Below are 18,915 nucleotides of genomic sequence, written 5' to 3' on the forward strand. Positions count from 1 at the left end.
TTGGAACTCGTACAACAATTTATTAGTGGCAAGATACTTTTCAACCTGTTCATAGACTATTTTTTCCATCACTTTCGAGATGGAGCTTAGAATAGAAATAGGGCGGTAGTTGCCGGGTTCTAATTTACTCCCTTTTTTGTACAGGGGGGTTACTTTGGCCAGTTTAAAATCTCTGGGGACCTGTCCTTGTTTGATGGAGAGGTTAACTATGTGGGTGATGACTGGAGCTATGGAAATGGCTGAGTCTCTGAGAAATTTGGAGGGAATATTGTCATGGCCAGTGGCCTTGTGGGGTTGGAGGGCACTCAGTTTCTTAAGTACCTCCTCAGTTGTTACCATTGTCATTTTAAAATCATCTTTACAAACACCTAGGTTTTTGTAGAAGCCTTTGATGTGCTCTACACCAAAACGCCCAGAGTGGGAGGGCAGTTTGTTAACCAGCATTGTTGCAATGTTTGTAAAGAAGATGTTCAAGTGATTGGCTACATCAACCTTGTCAGTGATGAGGGTGTTATTTGATTTGATGTTTATGTTAGTAAACCTGGTTTTAAGTTTCTGACCACAGCCTAGTTGGTTGTTTAGTAGCTTCCAGAGCTCCCGAGGATTGTTTTTGATTTCCTCGGCTTTATCATTGATAAAGTTACTTTTGGCTGATTTGGTCATGGCAATTACACCGTTTCTTAGCTTGTTACATTGGGTTTTAAGGATGCACAGTTTGGTTTGGAGATCACTGTCGAAGCGCTTGGCTAGCTTGGACTTGCATTTAAGAAGTTCAGAGCATTTGTTGTCTCTGGCTTTCATTGCAGTCAGTATGTCCGAATTCATCCATGGCTCCGAGCGGGTTTTGACCCTGATGGTTCTCAGAGGAGCCATGTTGTTTAGTACTGTTGTAAATTTGGTTTTAAAGCCAAGCCATGCTTCTTCGACTAGTGAGCTCCTGAGCACATCGGACCAATCCAGTCTCTCCAGTTCTAGGTTAAAGGCCTCACTAGAGTAGGTTTTGAGGTCCCTAGATATGACTGTTTTGTGACAGTCAAATTTTAGTTTCTGTATTTTGCGGGTACAGAAAATCATAAAATGATCACTGAGCCCACATACAATAACCCCTTTCTTGGAGATTCTGGATTTGTCCGAGGTCAGAATGAGATCAATGACAGTTTGAGTAGAATCACACACTCGGGTTGGGTAATTAGCTGGCTGAAACCATGCAGATCACAGAGCCGACTAAACGATTTAAACACAGGCACTTCCTTACGATGCATGTCCGTATTCCAGTCGCCAATCAGGATTTTCTCTACAGATTCCTCCCCAGCTAAGCACCCCTCAAGAATATCATAGAACCCGTGCTGATCAGGCGGTCTATAGACGGTGCCAACTAGTACTGATTTAGCATTTTTGAAAATTAATTCAACCCACACAGTTTCAATTTCATCATGCTGTAATTCAGTACGAGTAACATATTCAGTGTCTTTGTGAATATACATGCACACGCCACCACCATGCCTGTTTCTGTCGTTCCTAATGACAGTATAGTTTTCTATTTCTATCTCTGGGTCCTTTGTGGACTCGTCCAACTTAGTTTCAGAAAAACACAGGATGTTTGCCTTACCGTTTTGAAATAGATGTCTGATCTCTGCCAGTTTGCGACTGAGGCTATTCACATTCAAATGAAACAGATGAAGGCCGTTGGTTTCGACGATTGTGTTAATTTCGTTGGTGTTGAAATAGTCTGAGGTGTGAATGTGGATGGGCGGTGGAATTTCCGTGGCTGAGGTGTGAGTGGGGAGGGGCGGTGGAATGTCAAAGCCATTGTCCTTGTCCTCAGTAGCCCTGGATTGACTGGGGGTGTGGGGGAGGGGGGGGTGTTCCTCGGTTTCGATCACAGCCGCTGAGTTGGCTTCAGCAAACATAACGCCCGCGGTGAAATAAGGGGGTCCGCTGGCGTTGGTTGTATGCTGTGGGGGAGAGGCTGGAGAGCGTTCCCAGGCTGATCTTGGAGTTGCGTCCGTGGTCAAGTCCATGGAGGCGGCGCTCTGGAAGCCGTGGCGCGTTGCGATGGAAACGGATGTGGCTTGCGGAAGTACCTCTTGCTGTAGGAGCAGTCTCGCTTGTGAGACCGCTTGTGATCCAATGCTGTTGTTATTTCTTGACCAAATGTTAATGTTATTTAGATGGCCAGTTGTTTAGACAAATGCAATATTTTGCCTGCGGTGTGTAGTTTATTCGAGGCACCACTAGATTTTGTTCTCTCGGCACTCCACTGCGACGTGGAGAACTTTGGCAGGAGTTCATGCTTATTCCGATAAGTCGATCGGGATAAAGGCCCTGCTAAATGGCTAAAGTGTTGTTCATTGAAATTTCGCAAAAAGTCATGTTCGGCTAACGACTGTTTGTTACTTTACAGTGTTTTCGGCGCAGGCATACTTACCTCGAAGAAATGGAGGCACATATTGTTGGGAGTCTGCTCGGCCAGACTGTGAACATAAGCAGGAGCGATGGTCAGTCCATGTCATTTCTTTGCTCTATATTCCCATAATCATTGCAGTTAATGCTAACTAGTCTTTTTGTGTAATTGTGGGAAGGTTTTTTTAAATGGGATAAGTATTTATCCTATTTAACTACTTAACTTCAACTGTTCACTCAGCAAATGTTTCAGCTATGCCTTCCTCTGTACTAGCGGCTATTTGTATTCAGCCCTTTCCCAAGTACGTCTCACACCTGAAGCTGATTATCTCAATCAACAATTCAATTGGGGTCGCGTAGGAGAACTTCAACTGTAGGCTATGGACCAGAGCAAGTTCAATTAATAATATACATGCAAACCACTGCCCCTATTAAAAATGCACTTATATCTTAGCCAGAGCTTACTTGCCGTATGACTATTTCTGCGTGCATATAAATTGTAAGAGCATAATTCAGACATTTCTTTTTAGTAATGGTCCAAGTATGCCCTGGTTGAGCTGTGTATTTTTAATAGGGGCATGATTTGTATGAGTTTATTGAAAGGGCTTTGGGTATATGACAGACTTGCATAAGCCAGGGACAAAAGGACTGAAGACATGGCCAACAATGATTGAATATGACATTAAAGAACATATCCCTGATTTTGGGTCTACTGTAATATCATTGCCATTGATAACTCTATGTTGTAGTGAGTGATCCAGTTCTCTGATACATTTTTTTTAAAACGAATGTATGAAATGTATGTTCATACCCATTTCATAAATCTATATGCAACTAGGCAGAGTTCATTCTTCAGTGGTGAAGTCCGTGGACGAAGCCAAAGGTGCGGTTATGGTTGAGTGGACAGAGAGGAATGCAATCAAAAGGAAGGAGGCAAGTGTCAAAGCTGGTGTTTATGGATTTGTTAAGTCGGCCAGGTCAACAAGTATTCACCCTTGGTTGACAAATGTTTCACAGAAACCCTGCCTAACCTCTACCCATGTTCATCTGTGGTGTACAGGTGGATTTTGAAGACCTGAACGCCCACAACAAGGAGCTGCTGCCTCACCTCACCTCTTTGGTTGTGAAAGAGACTCCATGCATGGACAAGGCAAGTGTGAACAAGGTTTCCATGCAATCAAGCTTATTTGGCTTTTCCCTTAAAGTGAAACCGATTGGTGGCCTGCACTGGAGAGTGGAGATTTCCCCTAGCCTTGTTTGTACTGATTGTTCTCCCCCCTCCCCCTTTTGGAATATCCACATAGTGAGTCTGTAACCGGAGATGAAACTGCATGCATGGGTGTGAGCTTCATATAATTGGGCCTTGCTAATGTTCATAATCATTTTGTGTCTCGGAGGACTAGACACGTAAAAAACCTGCTTACCAGTGACATAATCGATGATTAATCTAATCTAATAGGAACTCCATGCTTTCTATTACTGGAAAGTTGGCATGCTGTAATGGAATCCATTGTACTTAATCTAAAACATTGAAATTGTTTGATGGGGGAAAAAACTGCCTAATGGTGGTCTGGTAAATCGCTCCTATGAAACGCAGAGTAGAAACTTATCATGAGCATTAATGAGGACCACTATATGGATGAAGTTGTCCATGAGTGATATGGCTTGTTGCATGAGCTCATGGTGTCATGTCTGTCATGATAACTGTACACCTGTCTCTTTTCTTTCCATTTGCAGAAATACCTTAGCCGCCTGCGCTCGTCCAGAATTCCTGCTCCTCCAACTGGTATGTAAATTGGTTTTCACTACACTTCTGATTCACATCCATTTTTGGCATTTGTATATATTGACTGTTTTCTCCCAACAATTTCTTTCTTTCTTTTAAACGAAAGCCACTGTTCCAGCAGCCGTTGTGGCTGAACAGACAGGTTGGCATGCTATACATGTTTCTCTTTGTAAAGCTGATAATCACAATCACTTATTCTCCATAAGGTCATGAACGGGTGTTTTGGGATTATATTGCCTGTAAAGTCATTGTGTAGCTGATGATCATATCTGAACAGGTTAAGGGGGTGAAATGAAATCGTAATTTAATGGTTTTATGCAAGCCTATTAGGAAAGGAGTGTATTGTACCATCACATGGGACATGTGTAGATTTTTAAATTATTTAACGAGGACAATGCACATTAATCAACATGTCATTTTGCAAATGTAAATTAGCCAGAGTTGGCCATAAGCTAATTTTAATACATTTTGTTTAGATGTTTTAAATTTAATGTGAAAACGGTTAATCACATCTGACTATGCAATGACTTTATGCATGTTCCCTTATAGGCAACCCCATGAAATGCTGCATTCAATTGATAAAGTAATAATCACCAAATGGGATTTAATATGCTTTTCGTTTCAGTCTTGTAGATGATTTTAATACCTGCTGAGCATAGCCTTTCACTTTTCGGTGGGGGTGCATGTCAGTCTTTAAGGGCAGCCCTGCCGATTTAACCAGACTGTTAAATCTGTGATGGAGCTCTGAAATTCTGATGACACTTGCTGTAGACTGCCGTTCCAGCACCTTTGCAGTTGTCTTTTGCAAACTGCTTTTGCTGTGTGGCTCAGAAACCCCAAGTCTTTGTTTCTCTCCCCAAGTGCATGCTTTAGTTTACTTTGAAATAATCTCCTTTTCCACATTGTGTAAAAGTAAAGTTCAATCATTGCTATCACAACTCGGGTTGCTGTTTGACTTACATTTCACTTCTTTAGTTTCCATGTTTGTGGCTCCACCGACATTCGTAGAGCCAACTCCTCTAAACTCTGCCCTCCCCTCAACTGGAACTGGTTGGTATTCACTTCACCCCCTGATCTGGCTACATAAGACTAACATGCATGCATCTGTATATTTATAACTAACTCTTATCTCTCTCTCCTTAGTGGCCACCAAAAAGGTGAGGAAGGAGAAGAAGGAGGCAAAGGAGAACGAAGAAGCCCAGGACATTGTAAACAACATGGTCAAAGGTCAGGATTGGGGGGTGGAATCATATTCTCTGTCAACTAGCTGAACTACAACTGACAATGAACCATGTGTTACAAGAAAATGTTTCTTAGCAAAGGACTAGACTTGTTTTTTGTTTTCTTTTACTGACCGTAATGTTGCATATTCTGTATACAGGCCCAAGACCATCCATGGCTCCAAAGGATAAAATCAAGCCCAATAAAAGGATGTCTGGTGTTGCGAAGCCCCCTGATGCTCCAATGAAGAGGTGGAAGGTGAGACAAATTGCCTAGTAATTGTGTCAAGGGAATCCAGTTAATCGTCTAAGGCAGGGGTTCTCAACGTTTTGTCCCGGGGACCCCCGGAAATGCTTCGGCATGTCTCATGACCCCCTCCCCTCCCCAATTCAAATTGACCACTACAATAACCTTAATAATAGAGAAGATAGATACATCATAAATAAATGTGTGTACTGTGCGACTGCGTACTATGTATTGTAAACTCTTAATTTCCATTGTCCAGCCATTCAGTAGCAAAATAAACAATTACGTCAACTATGTTCATGCACTTGCCCTAGCCATAATGGCCTTACAGGCGTATGCAAAGGCAAACGATTATGGAAGTTGGTTTGTATATTATGTAGACATGGTTGCAGTCAACTGTTTTGTATATTTTTATTTAACCACAGTAGTTGCAGGTGAAAGTAGCTGGTCCAGTGTCTATGCCTTCTGCAACTGTTGTCCCTGCTATTGTCACTCACTGGACTGGCAGATTTAGGCTGAGGCGTGCTGGTAGACTCCATTTGTCCTTTGGTTTAATTCCCATTTGTTTCCTGCAGTTTGGAGAGGTCTCCCAGTCCCGGCCCCACCAGAAGTTTTATGACATGATCCAAGAGTTCAGAGAGACCCTGGACATGAACCCTCCCCAACCTATGGATGAAGTAAGATGTTAACTTTATTATTTTGTAACGTGTATATGGGTGATTGTAGCATTCACCCAGAATCACTAATGGGAGCTGTACTTATTAGGGCTGCAAGATATTGGGAAGCGTGCATTAACTGTATTGAATATTGTGATGATATGGTCCGGTTTGCTGCTCACATGGAACCCAGGTGTGCGACTGCGTGACTGGGTCTAAAAGAAGAAAAAAACATAACCTGAATTGTAATGGATTATTTTCCATATTTTGTAGCCCTACCTACAGTACGACCTAGTATGTCAGCTTGGCACATCTTTGATGGCTTATCGCTGATCTCAGTTTCTCAATTCTGATCTTAATTTCTTTGTACAGGTGGAAGATCAAAAGTTATGCGTGTGCATCCGCAAGCGGCCGTTTAACAATAAAGGTAAGCGGGCCATTCAACAATGTTTAAAGAAGAAACATGTTATCGAAACCTGTAATCAGTTTTACATGGAATTACATTTAGTAGACAGCTTTATTTATTTTCCCTGATGTGTCATGTTCCCAGAACTGGCTCGAAGGGAGATTGATGTAGTGTCTGTGCCCGGCAATGGAACTGTGCTGGTCCACGAAACCAAGACCAAGGTGGACCTCACAAAGTACCTGGAGAATCAGGAGTTTCACTTCGATTACTCCTTCGATGAGAACGCCACCAATGACATGGTCTACAGGTAATCCGATGGCCTATTTCTTTACTCCAGTGCTTCTCAAACCCCAACGTGCTATACAGCCCAAATTATTTATTTTTAAACAAAAGACCAACTCATGCTCCATATGACGGCATATGTTTTTGAGCAGAATGTTGCAGATAACTTTCATTGGTCTGAATTACCTCTCAGTTTGAAATGCCACTGTTTAGAACACCAGACGAGGCCTTTAGATCTTAGCAGTTAGCAGTTCCCATCTCTATGCTCAGGTATTGTGACTTTGTGGGACCCATTTCCCTACACGTCATTGGTTTTTAGATTGCAATTAACCACTGGAAACATGGCATCCCTGTTCTGGGCCAACATTCAGCAGAAGTGGTTAAAAGGACAGGATTAATTATCCCCCCCCCCCCCCCCCCCCCATAGGTTCACAGCCAAACCCCTGGTCCAGTCGATCTTTGATGGTGCCATGGCAACTTGCTTTGCGTATGGACAAACGGGCAGTGGAAAGACCCATGTAAGTGTGTCTGTTCATAGTGCCGGAGAACACATGATCCACATTTGATGCACTATGGGTTGAATCTTTGAGCCTACTAATGCAGTAGTTAAAATGTACCATGTGCTTATGGTATGTCACTTTACTTATTTTCAGACCATGGGAGGTGACTTCTCTGGGAAGCGCCAGAACAGCACTAAAGGCATCTATGCCTTGGCAGGTAAGCCATACTCATACAATTTCCATACCAAAAACTATGTCTTAAAAATGGCTACCTCATGGATTAAAGGTCTCCGTCAAGCATAAAATGCATTGCGGCACCACACATTGTATGCTTGTAGATGGCTCATTGCTGGTTAATTATTTTGGATTAAAACTTGCAATAAATGCAACGTCAATGTTCCAGAAAATTCTATTGAGCTCAGATATGTAAGCAAAGGTTAAAGCCTCAATCTTCGATTTCTTAAACTGGTTGGCTATGGCAGGCTAACAAAACATAATTATGCTAATTGTTTATGAAACTGCTAATTCACAAACCAATCACACTAGGACTTGGACCTAGCAACATCTTTCAGTAATTAGATTTTATTATTGCTTTCATTCATGTGACCCCCACTAGGCTAGTTAAACCACTTAATCCTGTATATTACGGGGTTCCCTAGCTTCACTGAAAATCTGATTATTTTAGCTGAAGATCGCTGACCGTTCACATTGCGCTGTGAGCTTATAGATCTGCTATATGGGGCAGAAATGGGTCAACTTGCACATTTTTTTTGTCCCTTACACAGCCCACGATGTGTTCAGCCTAATTACCAGCCGGAGGTATGCCCACTTGGCTCTCTGTCCATGCGTCTCCTTCTTTGAGATCTACAATGGCAAGGTATGAAAACTATGAATCTAATAAACATGTGCTGTTGTACCCAAATGTGTAGCGATCACTTACATTTTCAACCTAATCTTCGTATCTGATTTCTAGTATCTCTAGTCTAGAACAAAAGCCTAACCAAATTTGATGTAAAATCCAAGTAAAAATTCATTCAGTTGTGAAAACAGATAGTCTTTGGGCCAAGCCCCTAGGGCCTAGGTTTGTTTCCATTGTGTTCCTCTGGATAATATCGGCAGATATGACTCTGCAAATCAAGATTGGATCATATCTTTCATAATCGTGCACCCCTAATTATAAAGAGGGATGGAACATGGCTGGACTGGTCCTGAAGTCCTACATCATTATGGACTTGTGTGGAGGGGGGAAAATAGTCGATACCCCTTGGCTTTTACAGTTATCTGTTTTTAGAAAAGTTGTATTAAAAACACTTAGTGTCTATAATGACATAGCAGATTGAAGTGGCTAAGCGTTAATATCTGGCTGGAACTCCCTGCCCAGCTGCAGGGCTGGAGCCCTATCGGAAAACGAGGAAGTGAGTTGATCAAATACAATATATTTTCGCTACTGCTTCGTCTATTTCTCGCTCGACATTTTTGAGAGCAATGTTTAGCTGCAAATGACATTGTGTGCATTTACATGGCTGTCATGTTGGAAACGGCAGTAAATCAGCAGGGCGCAGCTGGTGCTCCGAGGGTTTGATTAGGCATCGGTCTGTATTAGAGTATGTTATCAGAAATAACAGACCGCTGAATTCACCGATTGACCAATCGGAATAAAGCATTCAACAAGGCCATTGGTGGGCTGTGTGGACCAAATGAACCAACAACATGACAAAGTGTTTTGTCATTTCAGGTCTATGATTTATTGAACGACAAGACCCAACTGCGTGTTCTGGAGGATGATCGGCAGCAGGTTCAGGTGGTCGGCCTGCAGGAAGTGGGTGTCTCTGCAGCGGAGGACGTCATCAAGATCATAGACGTTGGCAGTGCTTGCAGGTACAGTATATTAATGCTGAACAATGTCACCCATGTTTGTGAAGTCTTCGTTTTCAAAAATGGCAGATCTACAAGCCAATCTACTTCCATTTTTAACCCATGAAGACCTGAGACCAGATTCTACAAAATGTCTTTCAAATCCTGACCGGATAGGTGGTGCACTGATGCTCAAACCTTTTCATGTCAAGGACCAACAGAATTATCTGCAGACCCCCATCTGAAAATATGTTCAGTCACCCCAGAAGCAAATATTTGAGTTAACAATATTCACTGTGATTATTCTTTTCCCCCCAGAATATTAGCACATTTTCCCGATTATTATTATTTTTCTTCTCCAAAATAGCCATTTCTCAACCTCTAAAGTTACAAAAATAATGGTTAAAAGCTAAGCCGACACACTCTCTGTTCTACTGACTGTTCTCTTCTGTCACTCCTATAGGACGTCTGGCCAGACGTCTGCGAATGCCAACTCGTCCCGCTCCCACGCCATCCTCCAGATTGTCCTGCGATGCAACGACCGCGCCAGGACCTTGCACGGAAAGTTCTCTCTGATCGACCTGGCTGGGAACGAGCGCGGCTCGGACGTCAGCAGCAACGACCGTGCCACAATCGTGGAAACCAATGAGATCAACCGCAGCCTGCTGGCCCTGAAGGTATTAACCATAGATATAAAACGAACTGCAGCGGCCTCATTGGCCGCTGCAGTTCGTTGGAGGGGCGGAAGAATTTACACTGGGGCAGGAAGTACATGGTAGTGTGGAAGGCACGTTGCGTCACACTACCACACATTCTAGCCAATCACAGCGCATTTTTTCCTGGCCTTATCAGACCCGAACATGCGCTCTGTGACGCATGCTCATGCTTCGCAAGGAATCTTGGGAAAGTTTTGCCCTCCCTTGAGCACATGCGCTCCAGAGCCAGAAAGGGCGTCTATCTTTTATGTCTATGGTATTAAGACTGGCTGCACACTGTCTCTGAAGTTGCAGTGGGGAAGGAAAGGGCAGAAACCTTATCTCTATATTTTAACATTTTATTTAAACGCTCGACTACAACATCACACAAGCATCTAAACCACATTGCAAGTTTGTAGATCTGCTGCTTTGTTACAGAGTTTGAATGCTGACTGAGAAGTGACGGTTTTGGAAATGATATGAATATTTTACTTATTATTATTTTACTACTCTATTAATCTGCTTTAGTTAACATGAATGTTATTTATAACCTAACTAGCCAACCCTATTTTACTTCGGTACGAAGGTATGGCATCAAAAATGCACTTGGAAAGTACAGTACATGACTTGCTCTCTGAGTTCCCAGAAGTTCTTTCTTGCCACCTTACTGTTTTAGATGCTGAGTTAAAGCTGACATCTCAGAGGTCCTTTAGTGACATCTAGAGGCAGTGATTGGATATTACACAAATCCATGAGCTGCAAAATGGACTGAATTCTAAAATGCACTTCAAAATGTTTCTCCAGTAATTTGTAGTCTGGGCTTTTAATGAATAAAGTGTTTCTCTCACTCCCACAGGAATGCATTCGCTCCTTGGGGAGGAACGGGGACCATGTGCCGTTCAGACTGAGCACCTTGACTAAGGTACTCAGAGACTCCTTCATCGGTGAGAAGTCCAGGACCTGCATGGTATGTATACAAACATGGAACCATTAAAATGCCTACTGGCATCCAGTGTGTTTCGGAATAAATCAATTAAATAAAAGCAATGAGTTCTAAATATTTAGGTGCATGTCAGTCAATCAAAAGGCAACCTTCCTTCAGTAATAACATGCACGACTACAACATGTGACGTGTTAAAGAAATAATTTTGCAAAAGTCATGACTGATGCACCATTTCTCATACTGCAGTTTACTCGGAAAAAAATTATCTGTCACTTTGTTAGTTCCTACTTTGTTATTTATAGAAATTGGAAATCCATTTGCAAAAACAGACTTATTTGTATTATACGCAGACAAAAAGGAATCTGAGCCACTTTGTTTTTGCAAATGACTGTCGATTAGTATCGGCAATAAAATGTATGCTAGAAATTACTCCGGTCTCCTGACTAGAAGTTTTGTATAGGCTCTATAAAGCACCATAGGCTAGCAATTCTGTTGGCCTAGGACTTCTCTACTTGGAAGTGCCTACAAAATTACATATACACTGGTATTTGAGTATTTTTGCTGCCAACAGATTGGAGAAGAGTAAAAAGACCTGACGGATGAAAAATGCTTTAAAACCATGCAAATGACTGGTGCTCAGTTGGTTAACCATGAATATTAACATACATGCACCTTTCCTCCTTCTCGCCAGATCGCACTGTGCGCTCCAGGCATGGCTTCATGTGACTACACCATGAATACGCTGCGCTATGCGGACAGGTAGACATTTATGTCATGAAACTACACCTGTGGTCCCCATTTGTACACTTAACAGAGTTGGTTCTGGACCTGTTTGGAACCTTTCTAGAAACCCTGAGGGTCCCTGGACCTTGAGTTTCTGTCCACTCGGAGTGCGACTGGAAATTGGTACACCGCAAACTCGATGATGTTAACTATTCTCCAGATCATTTCTTCCACTTACCACTTAGTATTTACTGTGTATAGAATCTACTCTGTACCGTGTATAGAATCGACTCTGTAAAATTAGAAAATGGTATTTACACTGAAGAATTCTCTCAATCAACAAATGTGATTGTAAATATCGTTTAACTTTGTATCAAATCATTTTGCAATGCAAATAAATCAATTATTGATCAAAATACTAAGTACGTGTGCATTGTATTTAGACATTTTAAGAAAAGGTTTAATTACTTTTCAATATCGCTACACTTGTCTATCGATAAATGTGTATTTGTTCATGTCAAGGTGTGGGTTGGTCCATATGTTAGTTACTTCAAATACAATGTCCATGTATGCCAGAGAACCACTGTTTACTTATGTATATCCATAATGTTTCCCTTAACCCATTTAGACCTGGTGCCTGGTACCTTTGAATCCGGGAGCTAAATGGGTTAAAAGAAAACTGCACTATCCACACGTTTCACACTGATTTAATTTCTTTGTTACTGTGGATTTTAAATCATTGTCATCAACCATGTATCGTTACACCTGACCCTTACCATGCATATACACAGAATGGCCATGCATACAGATACAATTCACCTCTTGATTGGGTTTTCTTGTCATTTCTATTAGGGTGAAGGAGTTGAACGGTCCCAAGGCCCCGCGACCCGCCAAGGCAGCAAAACCCTTAGACAGCAGCTCATCAGAGGAAGAGGAAGAGGAAGAGGAGGAGGAGGAGGAGGTCAGATTGGACACGGCTCCCAAATATCCTGACTGAAATATTAAGTCATACTAGTCTCTGACATTGATTGTTTTCCTCTGCAGGACTCGGTCCAGTCTGACCCCTACGCCCTGGTGACTGAGCTAAAGGACAAGGTCCAGGGCGAGATAGAGGTAGAATTTCCCTTGACTAATAACATGTCCTTGTTACTTTTTGAGACAGTTTCTGGCTTGGTGTTTGACGCTTCAAGTCATAGCTGCGTTATTGGAATTTGGCCACTTAAATTCTATATACTTATGTTAGGTGACCTGGGTATACTTTGCCCCCTCTTTTCCATTACCAATTCTCGTAACGCAATTTTTGCCAGTGTTATCAATGTCCAGGAGATGGATGCATATGGTTCATAAAATTGCATCTTGATTTGATTGTTTTCCAGAGATTGAGTGAAGTGTCTCAGAGAGCCAGTGAGGTTCTTGAACCAATGAAGCACATCTCATATGACGTGGCGGTTGCCCTCCCTGATCATCTGGACTACTCGAGACGTGTGCAGGAATATTCCAGCAGTTTGCAAGGTTGGAGTTATTTATTACTCTTTAGATTGAGTGTCATGATACTTCTTGTGACCAAAAGCATTGCATAAGCAAGCCATGGTGACTGCCATTTTAATGAATAGGCTAGTGAGGGCATATCGTTGCTGTCTGGAAACCTTGTATCCATATTTCAACTTCTGTTTAATTGGGGTGGAGGGGGAATTGATGCCTGGTCATAGAACATGCAAAAGTAGCAAAGTATGTATAGCATTGTGATCGTGTCATTTAAATAAGCTTGTTTTTGTCAGTTGGTCTTATAAAAGTAGAGCTTGTGACCTATATTGGCTCCTTGGAACAGTTTATTTTATTTTTTATACCTTGTCCTGAAGGTAACATGTTTGGCCATTTAGTAAGGCCTTGTGTAACGCAACACTCAGTGGCTTTAGTTTAGGTCTTAAACTGGTCTAGTTTCTGCCCAACAACATGATTGAAGGTGTAGCAACTTTATCACACCATATCAACATGAAGATCAACTGAATGCTATCGTTTCTCGTCTTTGAATTTTTCTGTGCCTTCAGCCTTGACCTTTTTGTGTTTAGTCTTTATTTTTTAGCAAACTGACATGTGTCTGTTCGGGTGGAAACCTGGGGCACGTTCAGAAATGGCGCACTGTGCAATGCAAACTAATAGGCGAGTGCACTCCGGTGCGTTATTTCCGAACGCACCCCTAATGTGTCAACAGTTTCAAGATTAAAATTTAAAAACATGGCAAAGTAGTAGATCGGCATGCAACACGTCTGTGCTGCGTTTCGAGCTTGCAGATCTGCTACTTTTGATGCTGTAGTTGATCAAGGTACGATTATGATTTATAATTGTGTTTTCCTCTGTCACCATGTAGCTGCTGTGGAGGCTCTGCAGGCTGCTGTGGAGGAGGAGCGAGTGTCACGTCTGCCTAAAACATCAGGCTCCCGCCGCCGCTGAGCAGCCCTGGAGAACACCTGTACTGTTACCATTTTAAATGTTTGTTCCGTTTGAAGTTGTTCTAATGTGTTTAATGTGTTTTGTTCTGTTGAGGTTTTAAATGTGTTTTGTAATAAAGTAATTTGTCATACTACTTGGGTAATTTTGTCTTTAACTTTGGAGTCGTCCCATGTCTGTGAAATGATTCCTAAAGCTATTTTGCCAAGATGCTGGTACAGTAGCTCCTAGTTGCCTATGGGCTCATTTCCCCTAATCTAAGGATGAGGCTGTCATTTTACAGATTGGTTAAAGTGTTGTATTAATTCTAATGAGTCTTGCTTGATATGCTATGAAACTGCACACATTTGACCACTTAACATGGCAACTGATGTGTAGGAAAAGTGTACTTGTGTAAATATTGGACTGGGGTTGACTACTTTGTCCCTCACTGCCGATTTGATTGTGAACTTGGTAGGGTATGGTCACACCAAACTAATTCTGTTTATTAAGCTGCCTCATGCTACAGAAACAGGAGATGGGCTCCTGCCCTGTATGGGCTTACTTACATGGGCTACTAGTGATCTGCAGCTTGGCCGATGTGTCTGTCATGGCACAGACTCCATACTATAGAACCAGCTGAATCGTGTGTACTATATTATGGATACGGTTTTGTAGTAGGTGGTCTGTAGGTAGATGGCACCTGTTTAAAAATTGAGGGATGACAATTTCAAATGGCCTGTAGATTTGAGACTATGATTTGAGAGTAACCCTCAAATGTATTGTGTACAATGGCATCCCATAACTGACAAACATCAGGCAAAGGCAATAGGCATGCATTATGTAAAGTGTTTCAGTTTTTAATTTTTCTTAGTTCTAGGATCTGAGGAGCATAAAATGGGAAAGTTTATTATTGGTATTGGATTTGGATAATTTATGGTGAATATTAAAGTGGCTGTAAAGCAAAATAAAAAGATGATACAATTTGTATTCCCAGTTTGTCACGCCACAGAGTAATGTGTTATTAACCAACACACCAAATTTGAATGATGAAAAAAATCGCTTCGTTTCAGGAATGATGTTTAAAAATGGATGAAATACAATGCAATATTTTCTGGCCTCTCTGGCAAGGACTGTAGGGGCGTGTCCATTGTACAGTTCGCGGGAAATATCTCTCCCCGTTTCGTCCAAACGTTATGTCGACAAGCTTTCCTCACGGACTGTACTCGTTTCAATGAAGTTGCTCGCTGGTCGCTATGTGTGCCACTGCCACGTGTGTGTGTTGACAGTGTGTGAGTGTGTGTGTGTGTGTGTGTGAGAGTGTGTGCGCGCGCGCGTGCGCGTGTCTAAGCCACGCCCATTCGCGGAAGACAACAATCTAAGTATTAGATCGTGTCGCCCGGTCTTTTGTAAAAGAGAAACATGTATGCACCAAATAGTTCCATCGGCAATGTACAGCCATACAGTTTGAGCCAGAGGAACCAGATGAAGAGGAACCAGCTCAAACTCAACCTCAAGGAGAATGGTGGGTTATTTTCCCCCATACTTCTACTCTATTATTCTACCACTGTCTGAACAACGAATTGAACAACAAGCACTGGTCCGGAGTGCATACCATTAGCATACCCTATGCTATTTATAAGTAGCATAGAACTATATATATGCTGCTGCAGTCTGTAAGGAAGCCAAACAAATAAGTTTTACTCTTATGTACCTGGTACACAAGATGTAACAAAGTATAACCTTGAACCTACTGGTCAGACAAGTACTGTGCACATTTGTGTACAAAACACTTGACAATTGTCATCTTGATCGGTGTCCCAGAGATCAAATGGGTCTGTGGCCTAATGCATATACAAATGGAGGTTCTTGAAATAACATTGAATGCCTATGACCATACAGCTAAGTGACCATAGTTTATTTTGTATAATGATTATATAACATATTTTTCTTGTCCTACATCTTACCAGTTTTTGTGTGCCATTTGATAAAAGTAATCTATATACATTCCAAATAAATATTTGATGGTCTAACATACTCAGCACTCTTCTTCGTCCTCAGTCTTCCATGCTCTGCCTCATATTGTCTGAGGGCATTCTGCAGGGACCAGGGGTTCAGGCAGACAGGTTCTAGTCCTGGATGGAGAGTCATGCACTCCAGGTCCTCTGGAAGCTCGCTAAACATATTCTGAAGCTGTTGGAGTATGATATATTTTAGTACTTTACTGGTTCTGTGGTGATCATTGTTGCATTGTTGAAGATGTTTCTTTACATACCACATTGATACTCTTGCAGCAGATATTGTGATTCACATCGGTCATTGGTCTGCATTTCCCACAGATGCACCTGTATGATTACAATTCACAGTGATGTGTACAATTTACAATGTATGCATTTAGCAGACCCTCGATCATCTCCACTATACCGTACATAGACAGCAGAGAGACACTAGTGCCTCAATAACTAGTGTCAATAACTACTATCCCAGGTAAATCAATAACCATAGCATCATGTCGGTATACTATTACAAACAATGAAAAAAATGAAATGAAATCTAGCTGTCATCATGCTACCCAAAGGCCAGTCCACTCGATGCAACTCCATGATGCAACTACTTGCTACCATTATCTCCAAATGGCAGTTGCATGCATTGGTGTGGATTGCCCTTCAATTGGATTATATATTTTGTCAACCATTGAACGAAATTGAGTCATACAGTTTACAATAAGTACAGTTCAGAGCATAATCTTTTGTAGCAATATTTTCTGCTAGGCTAGGCAACAGAACTCTTTAGATTGAGTGTCATGATACTTCTTGTGACCAAAAGCATTGCATAAGCAAGCCATGGTGACTGCCATTTTAATGAATAGGCTAGTGAGGGCATATCGTTGCTGTCTGGAAACCTTGTATCCATATTTCAACTTCTGTTTAATTGGGGTGGAGGGGGAATTGATGCCTGGTCATAGAACATGCAAAAGTAGCAAAGTATGTATAGCATTGTGATCGTGTCATTTAAATAAGCTTGTTTTTGTCAGTTGGTCTTATAAAAGTAGAGCTTGTGACCTATATTGGCTCCTTGGAACAGTTTATTTTATTTTTTATACCTTGTCCTGAAGGTAACATGTTTGGCCATTTAGTAAGGCCTTGTGTAACGCAACACTCAGTGGCTTTAGTTTAGGTCTTAAACTGGTCTAGTTTCTGCCCAACAACATGATTGAAGGTGTAGCAACTTTATCACACCATATCAACATGAAGATCAACTGAATGCTATCGTTTCTCGTCTTTGAATTTTTCTGTGCCTTCAGCCTTGACCTTTTTGTGTTTAGTCTTTATTTTTTAGCAAACTGACATGTGTCTGTTCGGGTGGAAACCTGGGGCACGTTCAGAAATGGCGCACTGTGCAATGCAAACTAATAGGCGAGTGCACTCCGGTGCGTTATTTCCGAACGCACCCCTAATGTGTCAACAGTTTCAAGATTAAAATTTAAAAACATGGCAAAGTAGTAGATCGGCATGCAACACGTCTGTGCTGCGTTTCGAGCTTGCAGATCTGCTACTTTTGATGCTGTAGTTGATCAAGGTACGATTATGATTTATAATTGTGTTTTCCTCTGTCACCATGTAGCTGCTGTGGAGGCTCTGCAGGCTGCTGTGGAGGAGGAGCGAGTGTCACGTCTGCCTAAAACATCAGGCTCCCGCCGCCGCTGAGCAGCCCTGGAGAACACCTGTACTGTTACCATTTTAAATGTTTGTTCCGTTTGAAGTTGTTCTAATGTGTTTAATGTGTTTTGTTCTGTTGAGGTTTTAAATGTGTTTTGTAATAAAGTAATTTGTCATACTACTTGGGTAATTTTGTCTTTAACTTTGGAGTCGTCCCATGTCTGTGAAATGATTCCTAAAGCTATTTTGCCAAGATGCTGGTACAGTAGCTCCTAGTTGCCTATGGGCTCATTTCCCCTAATCCCTAAAAAGGATGAGGCTGTCATTTTACAGATTGGTTAAAGTGTTGTATTAATTCTAATGAGTCTTGCTTGATATGCTATGAAACTGCACACATTTGACCACTTAACATGGCAACTGATGTGTAGGAAAAGTGTACTTGTGTAAATATTGGACTGGGGTTGACTACTTTGTCCCTCACTGCCGATTTGATTGTGAACTTGGTAGGGTATGGTCACACCAAACTAATTCTGTTTATTAAGCTGCCTCATGCTACAGAAACAGGAGATGGGCCCCTGCCCTGTATGGGCTTACTTACATGGGCTACTAGTGATCTGCAGCTTGGCCCACTTGGCCGATGTGTCTGTCATGGCACAGACTCCATACTATAGAACCAGCTGAATCGTGTGTACTATATTATGGATACGGTTTTGTAGTAGGTGGTCTGTAGGTAGATGGCACCTGTTTAAAAATTGAGGGATGACAATTTCAAATGGCCTGTAGATTTGAGACTATGATTTGAGAGTAACCCTCAAATGTATTGTGTACAATGGCATCCCATAATAGATGAGCAACAGATGATCTTAACTTGCGGATTACATGAAGTCTTTGCTGAAAACATGACTGGATAGATGTAATATGTATGTTGATCAAACCTATAAGTATTGTCCAGGGTGAGTCCAAGATATGTGAAACTGGCAATCTGTTCTACTGTCTTACCATTAATGAGGAGTGGGGTCCAGTGTGTGTTGTTTCAATGACCAGTTATTTTGTTTTGTCCACATTCAACTCTAAATAGTTCAGTGCACCACTGTGTAAATGATAAATGGTGTTG

General features: G+C 41.7%; 1 protein-coding gene across 1 annotated transcript; it reads left to right on the forward strand.

The window, feature by feature from the left end:
• Positions 1 to 3,294: 3,294 nt before the first annotated feature.
• LOC308320959 (kinesin-like protein KIF2C) lies at positions 3,295 to 12,712 on the forward strand (the record flags this gene model as incomplete). The annotated part of the gene is made up of 17 exons (XM_080771710.1): positions 3,295 to 3,336; positions 3,464 to 3,553; positions 4,141 to 4,189; positions 5,165 to 5,239; positions 5,333 to 5,416; positions 5,571 to 5,668; positions 6,232 to 6,333; positions 6,685 to 6,739; positions 6,863 to 7,025; positions 7,428 to 7,518; positions 7,654 to 7,717; positions 8,286 to 8,377; positions 9,236 to 9,378; positions 9,818 to 10,031; positions 10,906 to 11,016; positions 11,684 to 11,751; positions 12,568 to 12,712. 17 exons carry the CDS (start codon positions 3,295 to 3,297, stop codon positions 12,710 to 12,712), a joined length of 1,686 nt encoding a protein of 561 aa, XP_080627836.1.
• Positions 12,713 to 18,915: the final 6,203 nt, after the last annotated feature.

This window comes from Protomyctophum bolini, assembly GCF_963924005.1.
Source record: "Protomyctophum bolini genome assembly, chromosome: 1".
Lineage (NCBI taxonomy): Eukaryota > Metazoa > Chordata > Actinopteri > Myctophiformes > Myctophidae > Protomyctophum > Protomyctophum bolini.